At 47.7% G+C, this 25,597-nt stretch overlaps 1 protein-coding gene across 1 annotated transcript in view; it reads left to right on the top strand.

The window, feature by feature from the left end:
* SLC9A6 (solute carrier family 9 member A6) overlaps positions 1–25,597 on the top strand; it is a 906,904-nt gene that overhangs the window by 292,076 nt on the left and 589,231 nt on the right. The window contains exon 2 of the mRNA XM_069612818.1: positions 5,136–5,335. Within this exon, the coding sequence (XP_069468919.1) occupies positions 5,136–5,335 (200 nt within the window). The remainder of the gene's footprint in view (positions 1–5,135; positions 5,336–25,597) is intronic.

Here is a 25,597-nt window from a genome sequence, read left to right as displayed (position 1 = left end):
TGCCAGGGAGTGTTCCCCCCGCTTGGCAATTTCTAAACTTTGTTCAAGCTGGGCTTGTCCTTCAACCGGAGCTCCTCTCTAATCTTATTGCTATTGCAATGGCTCATAAATTGATCACGAATATGCTCATCAGACTAATCACAAAACGTACAGGAAAGTGCCAGATGGTGAGGGAGCAGTAATATACTCATCCACACTCTCTCCTTGTTCCTGTACACACACTCCAAAATTGTAACGTTCAAGGATGGTGCTGTTTTTTGGGTTAAAATGCATGTCCAATTTCGAAAGAGCCACTTTGAATTAATTAGCAGCATCTCCACCACCTGCCCCTACCAGTGGTTGTAACATATAAAAAATGTGCTGGCCCCCATAACATAAAAAATGCATTGACAACGAAAACCTCCCTATCATTGGAAAAATAATTCCTGCATGTGGCTTTAATATAATGCAGAAATCCCTTGTTTCTATTGGTTCCATTTGACTTTGACAGGTCCAGGCGAAGCCATAAAAATGGAGGGTCCAGGTACACTAGACAATAGCCATGACATCAACTTTCACTTAAATACCAACACACTAAATACTGGGATGAGGATGAGATGTGCTGAGGAATGATAATCACAGTAAGTACAAAGGGTACAGAGTATGTGCACACGCCCCCTCCTGGGATGCAGGATTACCCTTTGAATGCGTTGTCTCTGCTAATGTACGCTAATTTATGTCATAGCAGTAGGCAAATCGATCTGTTCTGTTCCGTGACATAAACTGGTCCTGCAGCAGTTACTCGGGTTGCCTTGGCAACCAATATTAACAAAGATGGCCGCCTCACATGCAATGTGACGTTGGGTCCTCTTTTCTCTGTTCGGCAAGCACTTGCGCCTGTGCTAGATCGCCCCAGAAACTAAGGCAATCAGAGGAGGCCGGCCACGTGATCCACCTTCCTCTGTGTGGCGGGGAGAGCCCCCTCGCTGACTTTTCAATGTCGCTGGGATGCACAAGCGCACGGGAAGCCCCTTGATAAATCAGGACCCCTCTCCTAACTTGTGCACTATTCCAGTGAACGCCATGACGCCATCCCTCCTAGTGAACATCACCATCATGCCGTGCCTCCTATTTCCAATGGGGGCCGACGGTTCAGGCGCACTGTAAGGGCGGCAGGATGCTTAACATACACGGACCAAAAGCAGTTTGGTCCGCTCTCCTGCACCTCAGCAAAGCGCTGTGCAGACAAGAAGCAGGGTGAAACAGCCTCCTGTTTCCCGGATTCAACGCAGGCAGCAGCGATCAGCACAGGATAGCAGGAAGTGCTCCAGACATGGACACCACGCGCTGGGGGCGCACCCATCTGCGTCGCCATTAATGTAAAGCAGGACCATCACAAGAAGGTAAGATTTATATGTGTTTATTTGAGAACATACATGGCAACCCCCAGCACAGCTTCCTCACTCCAATTCTGGCCCTCCAACTACTTTAAGAACACAGTGCTACAATCCCCATATACATTCCATTCCTCCATTCCATGTTTCATTATCTGCTCCAAGACACATCATACCAAGTAACCTTAATGCTTTGTTTTCACTTGTCACATCCTACCTATTTTTTAATCTACTCCACCCTCTTCTTTGTAATTGTCAATGTCCTCTCCCCCCCCCCCCAACCATCTCACTAGTTTTATTTGCGCCTTCATACTCCCTCCTTACTTGCTACACTTACTGCTATCACCGCCTGCCCCATCTCCTGCTCTCTTGCAAAATGCTCTTGCTTCTTTCCACTCATTGGTTCCAAAACTCCCTTTCACTTCTATGCTGGGGCTGTCGGTTACATGGGGCTTAGCATATAGAGGCGCCTGGAAGGGGATTCCCTTGGCAAATAGATTATGTTGGCTATCTAACTCAATCGTAGAAACTGCCACACACATTTTGACTAATAATGCTTATTTGAATACTGTGTCAAGGGTTACGAGAATGTTACTTCCTTCTCCTATAAATATTTCTTCTAGTCGGTTTTGGGCCTCTATATATTTGGATGATTCATAAGTCATTACAGCTGACTCATACCATATTTGAGAAATAGCCCTAGGTAAACAGTGCATTATAAAGCTGCAAGTATTGGATTTTTATCAATTTATAATATGATATAGTCTGATGATAAATATGAGTTATGTTTTTGAGTAGTACAATTTATGATGTATTCCTCTAGAAGTGTTAATTGATATTTAATTTTGGCATTGTTTGATAGTATTGAATTGTTTGTATTTTTGTTTTATTGCTACAGTGTAAAAGGATTGAATTAGCTGCATGCACTTTTTTTAAAAATAAAATTGGGTTTTGCTGGAATGCCTGCAGCCTGATTGGCTAGAGCGGTCAGGTGACAGATCTGAGCTTGCTTAGCAGTCAGATTATGTAGCTATATCTTTATTCTTGGAGGAAGTCTTTAAAAAGTGAAGCCACATTTTAGATTTCAGACCAAAAGGTTCTCTATTGGATTTATGGCAGCAACTTTCCTATCTTCAGATCTGCTTCTGTAAGCTTCTTTTGCTTAGGACCTTGATGTAGCTGACGCCTGTGAACCCCAGGTCAGTGCTGAGTCTTCTCCTTGATGGGCGAGGAGGCTGTGGAGATCCTTCCTGCCTGTGGCTTGGTGGGAAGCTTTCTCCATCGGTTGTACTTTCGGCAGCTTATGTACTTCCTTCTGCCTCCTGAGTACTAACTGTGCACAGGTTCTCCATCAAGGTCATCTGTGTGTTTGTATGGGGGGAGGTGATGTCATACGGTACTCATGTGGGGTACTTCTGTCTGCCCTGGCCAAAACCAGAAAATGCATCCTTTTTTCCAGTCTGTTTTCCTTCAGTAAGAAAAGGGCATTGTAGTAGTCTTCTTTTCACTCCTATGTCAAAGTCTATGAAGCCTGGTTTAGGGATGAGTTCTTTGATGGCCCTTTTGACTGTGTGGATTTTCTAGGTCATTTTCCACCAGCCTCAACTTGGACCAGCAATTGACCCTCCCAGATCTGATCGAGGCTTCCTCCCTATCAGTTGCTGGATTCTGGGAGTTTTGGTTTCCTTTTGTGTTTTCCAGACTGGGCTATTTGCCCTTCGATACTGCTGATCTCAAGGAAGTGGGGATGGCATCTCTAGGTCCAAGTTATTACTGCAAGGCCACTTTATCACAGGAGCCAGTGTGCCAGCTATGGATCTTGTGTAGGTTAAATGGCAGTTATGTGTCTTCGGTCTGCTTTGTTCGTGTTTGTCTCGTAGTTTCAAGCTAGACCCTCGGGCTCATCCTTGGTTTGGCTCTAACCATGATTTCTCTGGCTTCTTCAACTCTATCCACGTGCACGACTATAGAGGGGGGAAGTGGTATGGACAAGTTGCTTCCACCCAGCTGCTGCGCGTCCAAGGCAAACAGTGTCACACCAGTACGTGCGTTCCTCAATAGACAACAGAGAAAGGCAAGCAGAATGTGCAGACAAACAGATAATGAGAATAATCTTCATATGAAATATAAACCATCTTGGATATTGTGGGCCATGCATGTTGAGATTGAGCTCCATGATTAATAGTGTTGGTGGCCTGGGAACTAAAATATTTTTGCCTTGTGGGATCCCAGAGATCTATTGTTTGGGGTGGCATGTGTGTTCTCTAATGCCCCTAACCCCATTATATGCGTCTCCTCTTTTGGTTGGAAGCATTTTGCTTCCCTAATAAACTTTCTCAAATCAACAGATCCAAATATACACACTGAAATAGCTATCCCAATTTGTAAATGCCCCACCTCTTTTCTCTGCCTTCACAAGGGGCCTGTTTTTGCTCCAACAATATGTTGCCCTAGAAAGGATTATTGCATGAGCACACAGCTGCTGCTTTTTTTCCGGTTTGCCCTGCAGCATTTATGTATGAAACAAGAATCCTTTCGAACTTGTTTGCAATAAGCTTTCAATAGTTGCAAGTCCATCATAATGCCTAATGATAGTTTACAAGGACATGAAGACCAGAATGACCAAAAGAAAATGAATAGACCTCTGCATGTTGCTGACCTTATATTGGGTCATTTTTGAAGCCCTGTACATAATTTGGAAGAGTTTGCATAAAGAACAAGAGATGTGTATGCCTAATTGTTCTCACCCAATGATGTATGTCTTCCAGGTGGATTATAAGTAGGCATGCTCGTTTTAGGGCCTAAATGGGTATTGGTACCTTTAAAATTGTTATAGCTTTCCCATATTTTGATCATGTTTTCACTGCTTGCTTTTGTCTTTTTATACAATTGCTATAGCCTGATTTTAGGTCCAGCTTTCTTGGGGTATATTTGTGTGTGTGCAATCAATCAAAACCTGTTTGTTTCGGAAATACGTTTCCCTAAAAACAATACACTAGTATTACCATAGTGGTGTTTTACAATGTGTCTCAAACAGCTCTCCTCCATAACAGCCACATTGCACCCCTCGTTGATCACTGTTTGTGTTCGCCTTTAAAATCTCAGTTGCCCTTTTGAGCGTTTTTGAAATTATAAATATTGTTCGTTTTCAATGCCTTTCAATGCTGTGCAGGTCCTCCAGCTTAAAAAATGTCTAAAGCATTCTCCTTTTCAAATGTAGGTTTATAAATGCAGGAAATGTGAGACTGCTGTTCCCCATGCAGTCCGATTTGAGAGCACTGTCCTCAAAACCCCACTCAATTTTCTTAGGATCTAATTCTTCATACATCAATTCCCACAGTGTCCTCAGTGTGTCCACCTGTGCAATACATTTGCCCTTAAGAATGACCGCCATTTCATCTGAGCGCTTTATGGAGAGATGTTTATGAAAATATTCCTTTAATTTTTTTCCTGGCACGCTTGAAAACCTTGCGTTTTTGCTATAAAATCAAAGTCCTGTGATAATGCCGAATGTTTATCCTTGTTTAATTTGTACTTCAATATATTTGACAGCTACTTTTTCCTCAGTTAGCTTTTAAAATCTATACATACTTGTCTAAAAATACTGTAGTCGACAATGACCATTACCGTTTTGTTTGCAAACAATTATTTTTGCTATAGCAACACATATTGGGTAAATGCAGTAGTCTCGTGAAAAAAATGTTGGTTGTTAAGGAGATGACAATTAAGTTGATAATACAAAATCTTTCTATTTCTTATCAGGTCTTCTGGTTGGTGTGGTACTCCGATATGGAATTCACGTTCCGAGTGACATCAATAATGTGACCCTGAGCTGCCAAGTCCCGACGAGTCCGGCCACTTTGTTAGTTAATGTTAGTGGAAAGTTTTATGAATACACCCTTAAAGGAGAAATCAGCTCACAGGAACGCAATAATGTTCAAGATAATGAAATGCTGAGAAAGGTGGGTCATACAGTATCTGAGAAGTGAAAGGATTGAGCAGTAAATTGCTTTCAGTGTAATCATAAAATGTTATGAATGCTTGTTTTACAGTTGATACCTTACCTCACTGCCTACCTCCCATTTCTTTTCTCTGTTGCTAACTTTTTTTGTCAAAGTAAACACGTTGTACATGTTTTATTTACTCATTTAACAAATACGACATTTTAGTGTTGCAGCCTCCTTCATACAAAAAGCAGAATCGGATTGTGTACTTTTCAGTGCAAAAATAGGAAGTCAGGCCGAGGTTCGTTCCTTCCTTCCTTCCTTCCTTCCTTCCTTCCTTCCTTCCTTCCTTCCTTCCTTCCTTCCTTCCTTCCTTCCTTCCTTCCTTCCTTCCTTCCTTCCTTCCTTCCTTCCTTCCTTCCTTCCTTCCTTCCTGATCTGTTGAATCCTGTGCAACCCTGATACACACCATGCCATATAAATGTAGCGCTTAAATACCTTTTGTTTTAAGTTATATCTTATTAAAAAATGCATTCTTAAATCAGGGAGCACAGTATTCAAGCTTAATGCGTCTAGTTTCCAATAAAGCACGCTTAATTTAGGAAGGATTGCAAAACTACTTGTCCCCCAGTGCTACCTGAAGCGACAGGTAATCATCTTTGAAGTCAATCCTGACAAATCACCACCTACCCAAGATAAAATGACTGATGTTAAGAAAAGTAATGGTGAGCAAAGTCGAGATGGACAAGTGAAGGACAAATTGTTTTCCTCAGAGAAAACTAAACTAGGGAAGGTGATCAACTCTCCATAAAAGCATGTTAGTCGCTCATGCATTCAAAGGGTCATACTTTCAGATACCATAACGCCTGGCATCCAGTCAAGTCACTGGGTCGTTCTGGCCCCTTCTAAAAGGGTGTCACTGCTGGTTCACTATCCGTCAATAGCACAGTAATAAACCTGACTGTCATTAAAATGCAGGGTTATATTGGATTTTTATTTTTCAAGAATCTTTACATGGATACCGCATTCATTGGGACCGCACACCGAATTTGCAAAAATAAATGCAAGTGGTCTGCTGGAAACTTGGTTCACATATAGCTGCACATCCCCAGGGGGAGTGGCCTGGAGCTCATGGTGAGAAGAGGCTGAGTTGCCGAGCTCCGGCCGAGGCGCCGCATCCTGATCCTTTTTGTTGGTTTTAAAACCACCTTCGACCGAGAAACTCAGTCTCGAGGGTGGCAGAGGTGGGGCCCAACAAGGCTTGACTAATTTGCACCCAAATTGGACCCCCGAGGCGGGCGAAATTCCACTCGATCCAACCCCTCCCACCCCCCGCCTCCGGCTGTATCCAAGATGGCCACTGTACCTTGCAGCCAGCGTGGACCCTACCCTTGAGGACGGCCGCCTTCCCCGGGGGTACCGCCAGCAAAAGCAGAGTCGGACGAGCCCAATATTTGAGCGATCGCTGGGCTCCCCCCGCCGGCGCAGACACAAGCAACCTAGCACGGAGCTGTGGAGAAGCGCACTGGGCGGCGTATTGTCTCCGGAAGCACGTCGCATCGGAGGAGAGAAGCCCCACTCATCGAGCCACGAAGGAGACGGAGTGAAGCAGACGAGATCCCTCGCCTGCGGTAACGCTCCGAACCCGCCTGCAGAATCGAGCTTGTGCCCTGCCCGTGGACCCAGACGACGGCGGACTGAAAGAAGCTAGAGTGGAGGAGAGGCAGACGCCAAGCGGACCGGACGGAAGCAAGGGGGCCGTGTCCTCCGCACAACCGGGAAATCACTCGGCCTCAGAGAGGCAGCAGCGGACAAGTTGGAGGTAAGGAGGGCTGCGGGGCTGACCAATTACAAACAATGACAACAAATATATAACACTAGATGCAGCACTAACAAATGCCATCTGCGTTGCTGCAGCCCCCTCCAACCCCACTGAAGGGCACCAACAATAAACACAGGAGCCTACTGAGAAGAGCCAGTCCCCCGCAGAAAGGCACCCGGCATACCAGATCAGGAGGCCAATCTAGCACTCACAGCAACCACAACACTGATTCACGAGAACAGTGGACCCAAGGGCTTGGTCCCCATATTAGCAAGCCGCCGCAGTGGTCTACTTTGAACACACTTACCGCCACCGGAAATCCTTCACTCTGAACAGCACCTAGAACTGCAACACATTGCCCCCGAGCCAAAACTGGGAACTGCATCACCAAAACACCACCATGTCCTCCAGGAACAAAGGGAAACCAGTCACTATGAACACATTCGTCACCACCAAGACCCAGATCCCAGCACAACCTCACCCCACCGCTCCTGAAATTACGCAGATGAAGGATGCAGAATACAACGCTCAAGTGCTAGAAGCCATAGCTTCACTGCGAACATTCATAGACTCTAAAATCGATGAATTCAAATCTGACATGCAACTCATGCGTCAAGATGCCCGGAACTTAACGGAGAGAGTGACAAACGCTGAGACAACTATAAGAGAGACAGTGGATGACACAATAGACCTGAAGGCTAGGGTGGTGGACCTAGAGAGGAAAGTGGCCACGCTAGAAGCGAGATCCGAAGACGCCGAAGGACGGGCTAGACAGGGCAATGTCCGAATACTGGGAGTACCGGAGGGAACCGAGGGCCCCAACCCAATGGCTTACATAGAGACCCTCCTACAACAAGAGATAGGTGCAGGAAAACTGACGCAAGGTTTCGCGGTGGAGAGGGCGCACAGGTTCCTCCAGAAAAGGCCCCCACCAGGCTCACATCCTCGCCCTATAATCGCAAAAATACTTAATTTTCAGGACAGAGAAACTATCCTAAAATACTCCAGAGAGGGAGGAGCCATAGAACGCGGCAATTCGAAAATAACCATCTACCCAGACTACACTCCGAAAGTCCAAAGGGAGCGAAACTCTTTTGTGCCAATTATGGCAAGGCTCCGACAATTGAACTTGAAATATATGCTGCTCTATCCTTCCAGATTAAAGGTCACTTAGAAGGGCTGCGCGATATTCCTTGAGACTCCGGCAGCCGCCAACATGTGGATGGAAGATAATAACCTGGCAGAAGGCAGAGATGCCCACCCCGGGGACGATTGAAACACGACAAGAAACGGCACATGAGATGAGCGAACACCCCCCCCATCCCACACCTTCGGAACAAACAAATGCTTGATGTAAACCAAGAAGCTAATCTACACACCAGTCTGCTAAATGGAAGCAGCCCTCGCTAGGCCTCCCACTGGGCACAAGGCGCAACCCCCACGAATAGATTAGGACAGGCTAATCCCCTGTGCGGCCCTGCTCGGGCCCGATACCCGGATGGGCCCAGACGACGTGAGAGCACCTGAGCACCGCATGGAAACTGCAGTTGCTGGGGGCACCAGTTACCAGTTTTGTTTGTTACACAGTCTTCAAATCACTAGGACCGAAGAGACATGGAGCAAGACGACGTCAAGAGCCACAATCTGGCAGACTTAAGAATACAAACAGGAAACCCCCCAGCTGGCAGCATGGACCATCTCAGAACGCAAATAGGGAACGCAGAGACGAACCCATTACACCACCTAAATGGCAACGCAACTAAAAGTTATGACATGGAATGTAAGAGGAATGGGCTCTTACCTTAGAAGGAATAGGATCCAATCCTATCTCCGAAGGAAGAAAGTTTCAATCGCGATGCTCCAAGAAACCCACCTAACAGAAGAGTCCTCATCCAAACTGTCTGAACGATCGGGTGGTACTGGAAGTCGGGCACCCTACTTCAAGTATGCACGGCGCGTCTTCACGTGGGTGAACCCAAACGTACCATTCCAACTACTGGGACTGGAGGCTGACAGAAGGCAGATACCTAATAATGTGGGGAACAATCGAACACATTGCTGTGTGTCTTGTGAACTCCTACTTCCCCACTCATGGAATACCCTCCCATCTTAAAACAGTGTGCCAGGATAGCGCACCACAGACCAGGAACCTTTATTTGGGGAGGCAATTTTAATTGTGTCAGCAATGGATCCATCGTCAGGTCCGTACCCCCGTAAAGCCAAACAACGCTGCCACACGGGCACTGAACGACACACTTGAGCACCTCAACTTGGTAGGCATCTGGAGAGAACACCACCCCGCCGAGAGGAACTACTCCTACTATTCTTCCTCACACTAGAATAGACTACCTGTTTGTTGACAGGGAACAAATCCCCGATGGCAGAAACCACAGCATACCTCGGCAGGTCAATTTCAGACCACTTACCCCTAATCATGCAGTGGAAACTCAAGGGGCCTAGACCACCGATCCCGACATGGAGGATGCCTACTGCAACCCATCACCGATCAAGAATTCGGGGAAAATCTTGGCATCAAACTAGAAGACTACGTAGCTAACAACAAAGGCTCAGTGGCGAGCTGGGGCACACTACGGGAAGCCATGAAAGTGGTGACTCGAAGCAAAGTGATTTCGAGATCGGGGGGCATCCGGAAACAACTGAAGAAAGAACAGGAAGCAGAAATCACGTGCCTAGACACCCGCACCAAGGCCACACCTGAGGCGAAAGCAAAGCTAAGGGAAATCTGAGAGGACTGTCGAGTGGCCTGGGACAGACTTGCTAAATTTGACTTCGCAACCTACACTGCCAGATCACACAAAGAGGCAGATAAACCTGGTAGAAAGCTGGCATGGCTGTGCAGGCGTGAACACCCAAGACACCTCCCGACTGAGATCACAGATGAAGGAGGTAGAACGCATAAGACACAACAAGATATCAATAACGCATTTGCAGAATTCTACTCCAAATTGTACTCCCATGAACATCAAGTACCCAGAGAAGAAATCATAGACACCTTTGAAGAGATAGAGCTCCCGCAACTTACCGCCGAACAGAGAGAAGCACTAGAACTAGAGATAACCCCAGAAGATGTGTCAGAGGCGATCAGATCACTGTCCACGTGCAAGGCCCCCGGCAGCGATGGCCTCCCACCTGAATTCTATAAAGCATACGAAGCAACCCTCACCCCGATATTGCATGAAGTTTTCCTCGAAGCATACGAGAACAGAATCCTCCCCAATACCATGCAGGAAACGATCATAATCCCCATGCCTAAACCAAATAAACCACCCAATGACTGCGACTCCTACCGCCCATTGGCAATGCAGAGCTATGATAGTAAGATCCTAACCACTATACTAGCCAAGAGACTCGCGAGGGTGGTGGGAACCATAATTCACAACGACCAGAACGGCTTTGTCCCACGACGCAACACCACGTCCAACCTGAGAAGGCTTCAGCACATTGCGGCAGAAACCCTCACGAGAGATGAGGCCCTGGCGGTACTATCACTTGATTCCATCAAGGCCTTTGATTCCATATTCTGGGAGTGGCTGTTCGAGGTACTAACAAGATTCGGTTTCGGAGAGGGCTTTGTGAGATGGGTAAAGGTGCTTTACAACTCGCCTGTGGCTAGAGTGAAAACCGGAGGAACAATGTCAAAACCATGGGCGATTCGAGGCACCAGGCAGGGATGTACACTATCACCGATGCTGTACATATTGGGACTTGAGCCGATCACTATCTACTTTAGAAAGCAGTACTTTGATGCGGGCATAAAACTGGGCACCAAACACTCCATAATATCACTATATGCAGATGATGTGCTTTTATATCTAAAAGATCCTCAACTCAAAGCACAAGTTGCCCTAGACATCCTAGATAACTATGCAAACTACTTGGGGATCGGGTTCAGCAGGGTGAAGTCCTGTGCTTTTCCGCTAGCTAGACTCAGAGGCCTAGAGGAAGAAGACCTGCCAGATTTCAGGGTAAAAGGCATCCCAATATGTTTCGTACCTGGGTGTCAACATAAAACATACCCCAGAGCTCACTCATGAACACAATACAGAAGCTGTAATGAAGGGATTGCACAAATCCATGAAATTTTGGTCAGAGCTCCCACTGTCGATGATGGGCAGAGCGGCCATCACCAAAATGATAATTCTACCCCGGTTTCTGTATTACTTTGTAAACATCTGCCACTACATTAACCCACCTTTCTTTAAGAAGCTAAAGGCATTACTCAAGGAATTTCTCTGGGGACCAACTAGGCACAAACTATCGCTATCGACTCTCACACTGCCCTACAAATTGGGTGGGATACAACTCCCTGATTTTCAGATGTATTATCTATCGGCGCAGCTAACTCACGCGACTAAGTGGCTCCAAGACGAACCCACGGCCGAAACAAAACTACTGTGCCAAATCCCCTCCTTGTTGCTCCCTAAAGAGACACTTTGGAATCCGCTAAACCAAACACAAAATGTCCCCATGGTCACAAAATTAGGCAGGCAGATATGGTCTAAAGCCTGCTCGGCACATCATCTCAAGCACCCCTATTCTCCCAATACCCCCATACCGGGGGATGCATGCAGTACTGGTGCAGATCTCACAGTGGCGAGGAGCTGGGAAAGCGCTGGGATCTATGTATGGGGGGACATGTTTGAGGAAGGCAAAGTCAGAGACTTTGAATCACTGCAAACAGTCGAAGGACTACCGAATGGCCAGTTTTTGTGGTACCTCAAACTCAAGCAGATCACCAAGAAGAAATGGAGTGACTGGCCAGAGGAACCCACTACAGACCCGCTTCTACAAGAGATGCACAACCTAACGGATGGCTGGAAACCAGTGACCAGGCTCTACAACCGACTGATGGACAAACCCAACCCCAGAAGAGCATCACTGAAGGAAAAATGGGAAACAGATTTGGTCTGAGGAAGAATGGGAAAGAGTGTTACTCTATCCCAAAGAGGTTTCCAGGAACTCCATATTCAGACAAATACAATTGAATGTCCTATACAGGACTTACATGACCCCCCAGAGAGTGGCCAGTTTCAACAAGCAAGCATCACCAACGTATCCCTGGTGCAGCAGCGACGAAGCAGATTTGATGCACATGTTTTGGACTTGCACCAAGACGATGGCATTTTGATCTAAGGTGAAACAGACCTGCACAGAAGCGGGGATGACCAGGTACGCATGGGCCTCCAAAGAAAGCTTACTAGGAGCGCATTCCAGAGTGGCCAAGTACAAACACATAGTTAAGCTGATGGACATCTCCTGCATCCTGGCACAGAGAACCATAGCGATGGCATGGAAGTCCCCAAGGGGCCCGAGACACGAACGATGGATCAAGGAAATGGAAAGAAGGACAGATGCTGAAACCAGGGCCTGGCAAGATGGGGCCGACACAGGAGTGGAAGAAATGAATGACACTCTCGAATCATGGAAGGCCCTTCTGCAGGACATTCGCTTCACCGCTGACCACAAGCCACCATGACTTAATCGCTCTCACCAGTATGTCCCGGAAAAGTGAAGCTCACATGCACAACCAATACGCCTGCCACAACTCCACGATAATCCATGAACTGCCAGACTTCTATATAGCCAACCCAGGTCGAACTTTTTGAGGTCACCACAACACAAGCAGAAGACTGTCTCAGTTAACCATTTATTAAGTTATTTTTTTGTTATTTGTTATTAAAAAAAAAAGAAAAAATGGCATTGTCAACACATTTGCAATCTAACTCATGATTAACAACAATTGTACACGAATAAGAAAAATTGCCAATAAAATGTTACAAAAAAATAGCTGCACATCCCCACAGTCATCATTGATGTCATTTTCCTCCAAAGACCATAACATTTTCCTCTTTACTTGTCCGCCCATGAGTGGACCATTTAAATTATGTACCAATGTTGCCATATGCTGTTCTAATCTGTGCTAAAATCTTACTATTTAGAGACTATATTAAGAGGTGGCAATAGTCATTGGGTCCTTTTCAGGTTGTTGAATCACTGTTGATGAGCCAGAATTCCCATTTTGAGGATTCTAGGGAAATTATTTGGGACCACTCAACTTTTAGCTTTTCCCCCCCGTCTTCTTTAATTCCTTAATAATTTGGTGGCCTGGGGGAGTTTTTTCGAAGTGCCCTTGCCAGTACATTCCTTTTTTAGCCCTGTATAAATTAGACAGTATTAAATTGCCTGTAAAGCGGCAAGTCCTGGGATGCCTTCCAGGCTCCCCATTTTTGCCCTATGATTATCACCCTACACCGGTTTTAGGAAGTATGTTCGTGGCAGGTATACTTTAGTATACCAGGTTTGCAAGCCATTTTACCACATTCGTAGTTTAATGTACCATATTGGTAGCCATTGGGGTACAAATATAATTTTTTAAAAATCTTACTCTCTGATGTTTTGTGTTTCAGGGCTTTCTTTTGTCTAGGTGAGCACGAGCGAGGCTAAACTGGCCATCCTGCCCATGTGGACTCTGTGAGCCCACACTAGCAGCCTCCATATTGGTCCTAATTGCATTAGGCCAATTCATATCCCTGGCCTATACTCCTTCTTCCTGTGGGGGTGGTGAAGACTAAATAGCAGTCCTACTGATCAGCCAGCTTGGTTGGCCATCTGACGTTTTGACCCCAGCCCCTGTTAATAATTGGTTGAGGAGAATTTTGCCACGATTCCCACTGTTTTTGCTATTTTAAGCCCTGTCTTGGCACATACTGGTTATGTACACTGGCTTAAGCATAGCCCAATTAGTTTTGTTGCTTCTAGAGGTACAGTTTTTGTCCCCTGAAGTCTCCTACTGTCACCCCACATCTGCTGGATCGAGACTTCCTTTCTAGGTCTGCTGTCTGGGCAGTTTACTGCTGCCACCCACAGTTTACTGCCAGAATCCTCTGATTTGCTGTGTTCCGATTTTGGTGTTCAAAAGGTGGTTGATGTCTCAATTGCCAGCCAGATTTTCATTTTAGGACATCAAAGCGTGCCACCAACAGTGGTCTCTATTCTGGAAGCATTTGCTGCTGTGCTGCTGTCTTATTTGTGCTTTGACCTATTGGGAGCCAGTCTTGTGGTTCCCTTGTCTTCCACAAGTGTGTCTCTCCGTATTGCCATCTCCTGGCCTTTGTTCCTTTCCTGGGTCAATGGGGTCGTTGTTGGCCCAGGAGTGAAATCACTGGAAACCGAATCCTGAAATTCACACTTGTGGGGAAGAGTGGTTTACTCACTGGTTGTTTCAGGATGCTGCAGCAATGTTTACCAAAAGGACCAATGCGAGTACCTTAGCGTCCTGGGCTAGGCAGTTGTTCAAAATACCCTTGAGTAGCCCCCAACCCACGGTCCATCGTACAGATTCTTTGTAGTCGGGGCCTTACTGCATTTCCCATAGACTTCTATTGGGGATCCTCCTGTTTTGCAACATCAATCAGCTTCTAGGTCCATCTTCAGACTTCTGGAACAGTTCTTTGGGGCCTCCTCTGGCTTTTGTTTCCAGATTGGCAGACCTGCAGTACTTCCCTGAATTGTGGAGTTGTAGTAAAGAGTGGCATTTTCGAAGGGATTGTGTCCTCCAACGTATTTCACATCTATGACAGGTAATCACCACAGCTGTGCTGCATCGGAAAATGTTCTGCGTCCTGTGTCGATGACGTTGATATGCTCCCTCAAGCCGACGTCACTGGATGTTATAAGTAGGCCGCACGACACCTGTTGCCTCAGTCCGTTTTTTTCTTCGAATGTGTTCGCTTCGGAATCTCGACGCGCCTCCGTTCTTCTGATTTCTATCGGTTCTTCGAACTTGGTTGTTTGTGAAGGTATCATGTCTTCGTCTTCTTCTATCCTGCGGTCGGGCTACAAGAAGTGCCGTGGCTGCAGTTCCAAGATGTCGCTTACGGACCCGCACAACGTCTGCCTGTGGTGCCTCGGCGAGGACCACGCCACCGATGACTGTGACGATTGCCAGTCTTTGACATGGAAGGCCTTGCGGAAGAGGAAGTTGACGGGCGATAGGGTTTCCAAAGCCAGTAAGTCGTGATCCGCTGGGCTTTTGACTGATGATTCGAGGGGCGAGTCTCCGCGTCGGCGTAAGTCCAGGGCGTCTCTGTCCCGGAGTAGTTCCCGCCTTTCCTCTGCTTCTTCTAGGCACTCGCAGAAGCGCCGTCACCGGTCGCCTTCCCCGTCCTCGTCCGAGGACTCCGCCAGCAGGCGGGTAGCTTGTCCCAACAAGCATTCATCTCCTGCAGAATGGGACGCCTTTCGCAAGGAGATGATGGCGATTTTTGAATCGCAGGGCTCCGTTCCGTCCGCGTCTTCGAGAGAAGCCGGCAAGGAACGCGCTAGGGCCACCACTCGCACGCCTTTGGGCTCTGGCGGTCGGCACGAGGATCGGGAGCCGTCAAGGTCCCGATCGGACAAGGTGGATCGCTCTAGCCATGCCCGCTCCAGTTCCCGGTCCTCTGCCCTCGAGACCGTCAGAGCCTGTGAGGTCTTCTAAGAAGACGTTGACGCCATTGGCGCCATGTCCGTCGAGGGACTCTCTCGAGGCTTCGCCTCAGAGGAAGTCGTCAACGCCATCGGTGCCGAGGCCGTCGAAGGACACGTTCGGGGCTCCTGCCTCGAGGCCTGTGTCGAAGCCGTCGGCGCTTCGCTCGAGGTCGAAACCCTCGACGTCTTTTGTGGAGGCTTTACCGGAGGTACCCTGTGCATCGGTGGAAACTCTGAGGAAGGCCCTGAGGAAGTCAGTGAGGCCTGTATTTGAACCTTTTCTGTGCCCTCTTCCAGGCATTTATTCCAGCCTCTGGATTACATCTATGAGGTGGATGAAGGGTCTGATGAAGGTTTGGTTCCTGATGAGGTTCCTGACGAACTATTGTCTGGTCATAGCCAGATGGAAGACCTGCGTCAGTCTTTGCACAACGCCAGTGGTCTGGACACCACTCTGGAGGTTGAGTTCGGTAGGCCTGAGCCTGGCACGCACGCCGAGTCTTCATACCAGCATCTCATGTCGATGGTGACGGAGTACTTGGGGTGGTCTGCGCCACCAGTGGATTTTCTGCAGGATGACCTGACAGATATCCCTGACCACGGTCCACCCACTGACCCGGTGTTGTCATTTCACATTTACAAAGAAGGGTGGCGGCGGCTTGGACTGCGCCGGAGAGTCTCCCCGCAGTGAACAAGTCTTTGTCGAAAAAATACCGTCTAGCCAGTGATGACCCCTGCTACATGTCCACGCACCCTACTCCAGAGAGTTTGGGGGTGCAGGCGGCTACGGCCCCAGCAAAACAGGCGGCGTACCCTACAATCCCTCCCGATAGGGACGACAAACGCTTTGATGGTTGGGCGAAGAAGGAATTTTCTTCTGGGGGTATGGCTTTAAAGCAGCCAACTCCGTTTGTGCCCTTGCACTCTGTGAAATTGTGTGTCGTTGGCGGCTGAACACAGACTGTGTCAGCCGGTCCATGGCGGCGAGCACCGTGATGCGCAGGTTTGCGTGGTTGCGAAAGTCAGGATTTGCTCCTGATGTACAGTCCCGGCTTCCCAACATGCTCTTTGATGGTGTCCATCTTTTTGGCAGCAAGGCTGCAGTGTGTTAACCTCCGCCTTTTCGGCCTAGGGGACAGCAATGGAGGGAAGCTCCTTTTGATACTACTCTTCCTTTAGTAGATCGAGGGGGGCTGCCAGTCAAAGGGGCCAACGTAGGAGTACCAAAGGTGGAAAACAAGGTACTCGAGGTGCCGAAGCCGCTTGGGCAGTTGCCTCTTTGCACTCAGGCACTGCCGCAGCCGCTTCCGCTCAGTCATGAGGCCATGTCCCATGGTTCGCCGGTTGGGGGAAGGCTGGCGCAGCATCTTCTAGAATGGCGTGCCATTACTTCAGATGTGTGGGTTCTGGAGATCATAGCCCACGGTTACTATCTTCCTTTCCGGCAGAGGCCTCACGACAATCAACCAGGGAATCTCTCTTTGAAGAGTCCGGATCCGCTCCTTGCGCAGGAGATCATATTCCTGCTGGAGAAAGGCGCCATAGAACTGGTGCCTGTAGCGGAGAGGAACATGGGATGGTATTCCCCATATTTTTGGATCCCGAAAATGACAGGGGATTGAGACCCATCATGGACTTGCGTGGTTTGAGCAAGCTCATCAGGAAGGACAAGTTCAAGATGGTTACTCTCTCTCAAGTCCTCCAGGCCCTTCAACTTCAGGACTGGTTGGTGTCTCTCGACCTCAAGGACGCTTACTTTCATGTGCCAATTCATCCCAAGCACAAGAAGTACCTGAGGTTCGCGGTTGGCGACTCGCACTTTCAGTTTCGGGTCCTGCCGTTCGGATTGACCTCCGCCCCGAGGGTCTTCACCAAGCTCATGCTGGTGGTGGCAGCGTATCTCAGGAAAGGGGGGATTCACGTCTACCACTACCTGGACGATTGGTTGATCAGGGCACGCTCTCCCGAGCAATTCCTGGATCATCTGTCACCTGCCACTCCCTTCACAGGCTGGCCTTCTCCTTCAACTTACAGAAGTCCCACTTGACACCTACCCAGCGGCTCCAGTACATCGGAGCAGTGCTCGACACATCCCTGGGGCTGTGTTCACCTCCCCAGGTGAGGGCTCGTCACATTATGCAGATGGTGCACAAGTTTCAACATGCCCAGAGTCTCCCGACGTTCAAGTTCTTGAGGTTGCTCGGCCTCATGGTATCCTGCATTTTCCTGGTGCCAGAGGCCAGGCTGCGGATGAGATCTCTGCAGCAGGCTCTCAAGCGGCAGGATGTCGGATCCCATTCAGAAGCTGCCCTCGGTCACCCAGGATCTTTTGTGGTGGGCTGTCGAAGGCAATCGGTTGAAGGGGGCTCCATTTTGGCTACCCTGGCCGGAGGTAACGATCGTGACGGACGCATCCCTCACGGGATGGGGAGCTCATCCCATCAAGTTGACAGTCAGCGGTCGTTGGTCTCTGTCGGAGTCCAGACTCCATATCAATCTGTTGGAGCTGAAGGCTTTTCTGCCGTCTGCGCGGGGGAAGAATGTCCTGATTCTGACGGACAATACAGTGGCCATGCACTACCTCAACAAAAAGGGGGGGACAGGGTCTCTCCCGCTGTGCATAGAGCACTGGTTTCCGGCAGTTCATCTGGCCGGAGATGAAAACGAGGTGGCAGACGCTCTGAGCAGGCAGAGCACGGTCTCTCACGAATGGGAGCTGGCTCAAGAAGTTCTCTTGGAGATCTTCGCCCTTTGGGGGACCCCACAAGTGGATTTCTTCGCCACCAGTGTCAAATGGAAGTGCGAAATATTCTGCTCGAGGGAATTTCCTCTAAGAGGAGCCTTAGGGGATGCGTTCGTAGTGGAGTGGGCCTCCCACTGCTGTACACGTTTCCTCCAGTCCCCGTCATCCTGCAAGTGTTGCGGAGGTTACGGAGGTTCGGTTCCTGAATGATCCTCATTGCTCCGGCATGGGCCAGGAGAGCGTGGTACCCGGACCTTCTCGACATGTTCATCTGTCCTCCATGCCGTCTTCCCTATCTAGACGATCTGCTCTCATGGGAGGGGGGGGGTCAGGTTCTCCATCCAGAGGTCAAGTCTCTCAACCTTCATGCTTGCTTTCTGAAAGGTTGAGATATAAGGATTGGGACCTCCCCTGAAGGCGTGATGGAGGTGTTGCTCTGGGCCTGAAAGCCCGCAACAAAGTCCCTGTACCTGTACCATTGCCGTTGGAGAAAGGAAGCTCTGCGACTGGTGCAGGGTTAAGAATGTGGATCCTTTTTCATGTGACATTCCTGTGGTTCTCTCTTTTGCTTTCGTTAGCCCACAAGGGCCTGCAAGTGGGTACCATTAAGGGTTACCTGGCGGCGCTGTCTATATTTAAGCGCTCGTCTGAGGAATCTTCTTTTAAGATTTCTTTGATTTCTCAGTTTCTTAAAGGGCTCACTAATGTGTTTCCACCTGCACCTTTCCAAGTGCCTGGTTGGAATTTGAACTCCTGATGGGAGCTCCGTTTGAGCCATTACATTCTTGTTCTTTGAGACTGTTGACCTTTAAAACTGTATTTTTAGTTGCGGTTACTTCCGCTCGCAGAGTGAGTGAGTTGCAGGCACTATCTGCTAAGCCACCTTTCACCGTGTTCCAAAAGAAAAGGGTTGTCCTTAGGGTTCGTCCTTCTTTTCTTCCGAAGGTTGTGTCGGAATTTCATTTGAGCCAGAAGGTCATTCTTCCGGCGTTCTATCCTCCTCCGCATCCTGTTAAGGAAGAGGAGAGGCTCCATAGGTTGGATCCTAGGAGAGCTTTAAGTTTCTACATCTCACGCATGTCCCGGGTCAGAGTGGACAATCCGCTCTTTGTAGGATATGTTGGAAGGCGTTTGAGACGAGCTTTTACTAAGCAGACTGTGTCTAGATGGATTATCTCGACAATGTCTGAATGTTACTGTTTGGCGGGTAAGGACCCTCCGGTAGGCTTACGGGCCCATTCTACTAGGTGTGTGGCTGCCTCTACTGCTCTGCAGAGGGGTGTTCCCATTTGTAACATTTGTGAAGCAGCCACATGGGCCTCTGTCCATACTTTTGTAAAACACTACTCCCTGGATTCTATCCATGGGCGAGATTTGGCCTTTGGCAAGGTGGTCCTCTATTCTGCAATTAAATAGGGCATTCTAAAATTCTAACTTCTTTTCCCACCTCCATACGTTGGTACTGCCTTGGGAGTCTGTCATAAATGTGAATACGTCGGAGGACACAATCCCTTCGAAGAACAAGTTACTTTCTTACCTGGTAACGTTCTTTCGGTGGGATGTTCCTCCGACGTATTCCACATCGCACCCTCCCAACCTGCCCTTCTACAGAATTTCTTATGCGATTGCAGCTTACGTTTCCGCAAGGCTTTCTGTAGTCATACTGGCAGAAGATTGGTGCCACACGTTCTGGGGATGAAACTACAACTGAGGCTACGGGTGTCGTGCGTCCTACTTATAACATCCGGTGACGTCAGCTCGGCGGAGGCCCTCGATGGAGCGTATCGATGTCATTGACGCAGGACGCAGACGCCGAATGTTTTCCGGAGCAGCACAGCTGTGGTGATTACCTGTCATAGATGTGGAATACGTTGGAGGACACAATCCCTTCGAATATGCCACTCTTTAGAACAACTCCACAATTCAGGGAAGTACTGTAGGTCTGCCAATCTGGAAACAAAAGCCAGAGGAGACCCCAAAGAACTGTTCCAGAAGTCTGAAGATGGACCTAGAAGCTTGATTGATGTTGCACATTTTTAATTTTCCGAAGCAGCACAGCTGTGGTGATTACTCGTCATAGATGTGGAATACGTCGGAGGAACATCCCATCGAAAGAACGTTACCAGCTAAGAAAGTAACTTGTTCTTCTTCCTCATCTTGCATGCCAATCATCATTTGTCAGATTGCCATCTCTTCTTCTTCGGGCTCCTCAACTGGAAGTGGATTATTGCATGGAAACATTGAGGTAATCATCTGGAGCGGGTTTCAGGTGATCCACAGAAACTTGTCTGGTGCCTCTCTTTTGTGGTATTGCGGGAAGAACATCAGTTCTTGAACCTTTCAATCTGATTACTTGTGCTGCTGGTCTGTAGGACAGGGCAATCAGAGTCTTATCGTGGATCTTCTCTAGGACTCAATCTTCTGCTTTGAGAGTGGTCTCCGGACTGGCCTCGGCAGCTTCCACCTGGATGGATTATCTTGACAATGTCTGAATGTTACCGTTTGGCGGGTAAGGACCCTCCGGTAGGCTTACTAGGGGTGTGGCTGCCTCTACTGCTCTGCAGAGGGGTGTTCCCATTCGTAACATTTGTGAAGCAGCCACATGGTCTCCGGACTGGCCTCAGCAGCTTCCACCTGGAGGGATTCCCTCAGCAGCGTTGTCACCAGCAGTTGGTCTTGCCTAGTGAGGGGTCTGGAGAGAGCGTGCAGATCAGGCATAAACATCTTTCTCCCAAACAAGAGTTCAAATGGAGTCTTATCGTTGCGTAGGGACTGGCGTGGTATATTTTTTTTAACTCCTGCTAACTAGATGCACCTGGTCTTCCCAGTTAACTTCCATCGAAAGGATGCATTTAGTCGGGCACAACATTGAGTTGTTTGCCCTTCCTATGAGCCCATTTCATCTCTGAATGATACGGGTTTAGAAAAGTGCAGCTCTGATCCCCAAGCCTCTAATGCCTTTCTCAGGGCAGGCCCCGTGAAAGCTGGACCATTATCAACATGGAGCGTTTGAGTTGCTGTCATGGCTACTACACCCCGGAGTGCATGTATGACTGATTTGCAGTCTGCTCTCTTTTGAGGAATCACCCAGGTGAAGGTAGTGCACAAATCCACTATTACTAAAATACATTTGTACTTATTTGTTGCTGGCAGTGGGCCTACATCATCCAGATATTGACTCTCAAAAAGCGAGGTTGCCATTATTAAAGGAGACTCTCTAGGTTTTTTGCTGTGGTCTTCAGGCACGTCACAGTTCACTATGTATGCTTTAACCTGTTGCCTTCATTCTGGCCATCAATACCTGTCGAGGAGCAGCTCTGCAGTTGCAGTAAACCTAAAATGGGTAGATGCAAGGCCAGCAAGTGTGGCTATTAGGTTTTCCTTGTCAGCTCTATTATGGATTCAATTTTGAATATGATTCCCTTTAATTCATAGGAATTGTGACTCCTGCTTTATTATTGTCAATGTCCTAAATATAATTACTTGGGAAACCTTTAGGCCTGGGTAGAATACCCAAACACTTTTATTTCCTCATCCATTGCAGCTGCTGAGCGAGCTATGGTTGCTATTGTTTTTCCTCAATGTGTGCTCATTGGCATATTTATCTGCTAATGCATTGCCAAGGCTATGAATGCGCCCTTTTGTATGTGCTCTTGTGTGCATCACCCATAGAAAAAGGTAAGTCTGTTTAAGGTCCCACGCTTGTTTCCAGAGTTGTCTGGAAGTAATAGTTTTATACCTAATGTCTCTAAAGTAATTTTGAATCCATCAATGCAAATCATTGTTACAAGCCCCGACAATGTAATCTTGAATCTGAGACTGTTAGTGTGGGCTTCTGAGTCTGCTTGGCGCAATGCAAGCAACAATCCATGCAATTCAGCAGTCTGGGCAGACATGTCTCCCAGATGCTTTGTTGCAATATCGGTATGTATAAAAACTTCATGTGTAAAATGTCCTACCACTGCTGCACATGCAGCAGCATATTTGAAATGTGTTCCAACAGCTGGTACGGCAGAGCTATCACAGTACATTATTTGGAAAAAATCGATGTTATGTCAGCCAGTGAGGTGTCTTCATTCTGTATCCATTGTCCAGGTCAATCCACTCGTTCTTTACAATTCTGCCTTATGATGATACTTTACATCTGGAGCATGTTGATATACTGACCATTGAATCCATCTAGTATGTGATGCCTTTGCATTGAGCACACTAGCTTTTGTAGCAGCCTCAAGCTGAGCTAAGTGTATTTATGTGTATAGTTCTATTTGCCACCAACAGCCTTTCTTTCTGAATGATCATCTGAACTGAAGAGAGAATCTTTTCCTCAGGTATAAATCTTAATTCAGGTGTGGAACATACATGTGATTTATATGCAAGTTTAGTCTCCCCTAGATTATAAACTCTGTATGTGAAAGCATTATCTCCCACCAACAGGTTTATTTCTGAATCTTTTTTCTGTATTTCTGTCTTGCAAAGGACCAGTTTGAGTCATTAAGGAGTACACATGGTGCAGAATGTGAGTGTGTTCTGGCAACCAATGAGCTGCTTTGAAATTTGGTTTTCATCAAAGCATACAATGATTTCACTAGCTCAGCAAAATTAGACACGTAAGATCTGCCAACATTCAAAAGCCCTAAAATGGCTTGTAATTGCCTGTGTGTTAAGAGGTTGCATGCTGTAACACTTCTCAAGAAAATCGGCTGACAAGGCTCTGCCCTCATCTTTAAGAGTGAATCCTAAGAAGTCGACCTCACAATGAGCTATTCTTGTGAATGACACAATGAGTGTGTGGGCTCTGCACTCTGTAAAACCTGCAGGGCTGCAGTGTGTGTATTTTCTCAACTTTCACATCCTTCCCTTCAGATTTAGAATGGTCTGGTCTCTTTGCCTTTGAGGAATGAGATGAACTCTAATCAATGCCATACTTCTGTGAACTCTTCATTTGTCTTCGGTCTCTGAAATCATAGTCTGTTGGTCTAAACTGGCATTGCCCCCTGGGTTCACCCCAAGATCGTCTACCCCTGTGAGTGCCTTAGAACTGTGGGGCATCCAAATCTCCCTTAGTTTTCTCAATCTTTGCAACATGCTGTGGGTCTCTACTTCTGTTGGTGGAAGCTGTTGCCTTTTACCGTGAAATAATCTCCTTCCTTTTGAGGGTCTCCCTTCCCGGTGTCTCCTTGTCTGGCTTACTCTCCTTGTTAGCTTTCTTCTGTGTCTCTGCAGGTTTCCTGCCTAGGGGATCTCTGCTTAGTTATTGATAAGTGGATGTCAATATGTCCCCAAATTGCTCCCTTTTTTCTTGCTCATTTAACTGGGACAATTTGAACTTCTAACCTCTCCTTTCAATAAGGGTAGAATTATGCTCTCAACTATTTGATAATTATTGGATGCTATGGACAAGCCTCAGTTCATGGCTGAAGCAGTGCCCTGTGTTCCCATAATGTATGCCAATATTGTTGCTAAAGATGTGATGGGCACTCTGTTACGCTCACCTGGTCTCCACAGGGGCGCTGAACGAAGCTGGACGGTAACTGTCTCCACCAGCGTCCCACGTAGCGGAGTGATGAATGGCTCCACGTGCCCTCTCTGTTTTGCCCTTCCGTCACAAATGAAGATTTGTCTAAAATGTTGAAATGAAATGTTAACTAAGGAGGAAGACCGACTCCCACCTCCCGTGATCTCCTATTGCATCCCTCTACTATGTCTCACCTTAGTGTTATGAATGGTGGACTCTCCATCCTGCGACTGTATGCAGGGGTGCATAGCAGTTCAAGGATCTAGTTACTTCACTGATCCTGAAGAGTTCCAGCCAACTATGACTCTGTGGGTAAGTCTTTATACCAATACTCCTTGGTATGGATTGCTTTAGAGTTCAAGTTGCCAAAAGTTCACTCCTGTGACCTTTCTTTGCAGGTTCCCCTTTGGTGTACCTAATAAAGCGTGACTCCTCTCCGAAAATGTTGAGCAGAATTCCAAGGTGAGTTTGAACGCTAGCATGATGTGATAATGTCTTAACTTACAGTATTGTTCTTCTGAGCAACTAACCTGCTTTTCCTTTTCTATTCTGCAGGTGCGGTGCCTCCGGAGCGGCGATCGCGTGATGGTGTCTCGAGGGACCGCAAGAGAGTGCAGCCTTCGGCGAGCATTGGCACTGTGTAATATTTAAATGTCTTTAATGAGGCCTTTTCCCTTTGCGCAACTAACGTGATGCTTTCTTTTCTGTTCGGCAGGTGCGGCAGCTCCGGAGCGGCGATCGCGTGATGGTGCTTCGATGAATCGCAAGAGTGAGCAGCCTTCTGGTGAGTATTAGTGCTGCACAGTGTTGCAATGTCTTTAACGTGGTCCTTTTCTCTGCGCGGCTGACCTGGTGTTTTCCTTTTCTGTTCGGCAGATGCAGATGCAGAGGCTCCAGAGCGATAGAGATGGAGCATCGGGTAAGAGCCTTGTTCTGTTTTCTCCTCTCCCCTCCTTTCCTTCCTTACAGGCAGCGGTTCGTGAAGACCTGGACGGGCGTGGCTAAGGACCGGGATGAAGCTAGCAGACACGGTGAGCCTTACACTGCAGGAGTGCAGAATAACGCAAAGCGTGTTCTGTTCTGAGGGTGTGGTTTATATAGCCTCAAGAAGTAGTCCCCAGGTAAAGTAGTCCCTCCAACCACACCATATCAAAGTAGTCCCTCCAGCATGCCTCAGACTGGTCTGCACGTGATTCCTCTTCCCCCTGCAAACTGCCTACCTTGAGAGGGCAGTATGAGCCTGGCGCCAAAGGCGCCAGGTCTGAGTCCAGAAAGCCTTTAGGAAATGCTTTGGGGCCTGTGACGATGTGAATGCTTGAATGTACAGTGTTGAAGGCCTATTAATGAAAACATAGGTTAGCCATACAGGAAGTCCTGCATGTATGGCCTTTCCGCTAATGAAGGCTGTGTTTCTGGTTACCTAGGAGATAAGGGACGGAGAAGAGGAGTTGAAGTAAGACAGTTACAGCTGGGCGTACTAGAGGTGTTCTCTAAAGGAGTTTGACAGATCTCGGCTGACAGCCTGTTGACGCTGAGCGACCCGCTGAAGAAGTTTCGGATCACCAGGAAAGCGGGGCGATCATTATCGCTGTGACAACCCAATGATTATTTGCACCGTTGCGCTCGTCGAGGAAGAGCAGTAAATATGAGGCAGCCGTTGCCACTGCAAGAAAACAGTGAGTGCCTTCAATACAAGCCCTGAAACGAAGT

The sequence above is a fragment of the Ambystoma mexicanum genome, chromosome 5p, assembly GCF_040938575.1.
Source record: "Ambystoma mexicanum isolate Mex_15411 chromosome 5p, UKY_AmexF1_1, whole genome shotgun sequence".
NCBI lineage: Eukaryota > Metazoa > Chordata > Amphibia > Caudata > Ambystomatidae > Ambystoma > Ambystoma mexicanum.
This window is presented reverse-complemented; position numbering and strand designations above follow the sequence as displayed.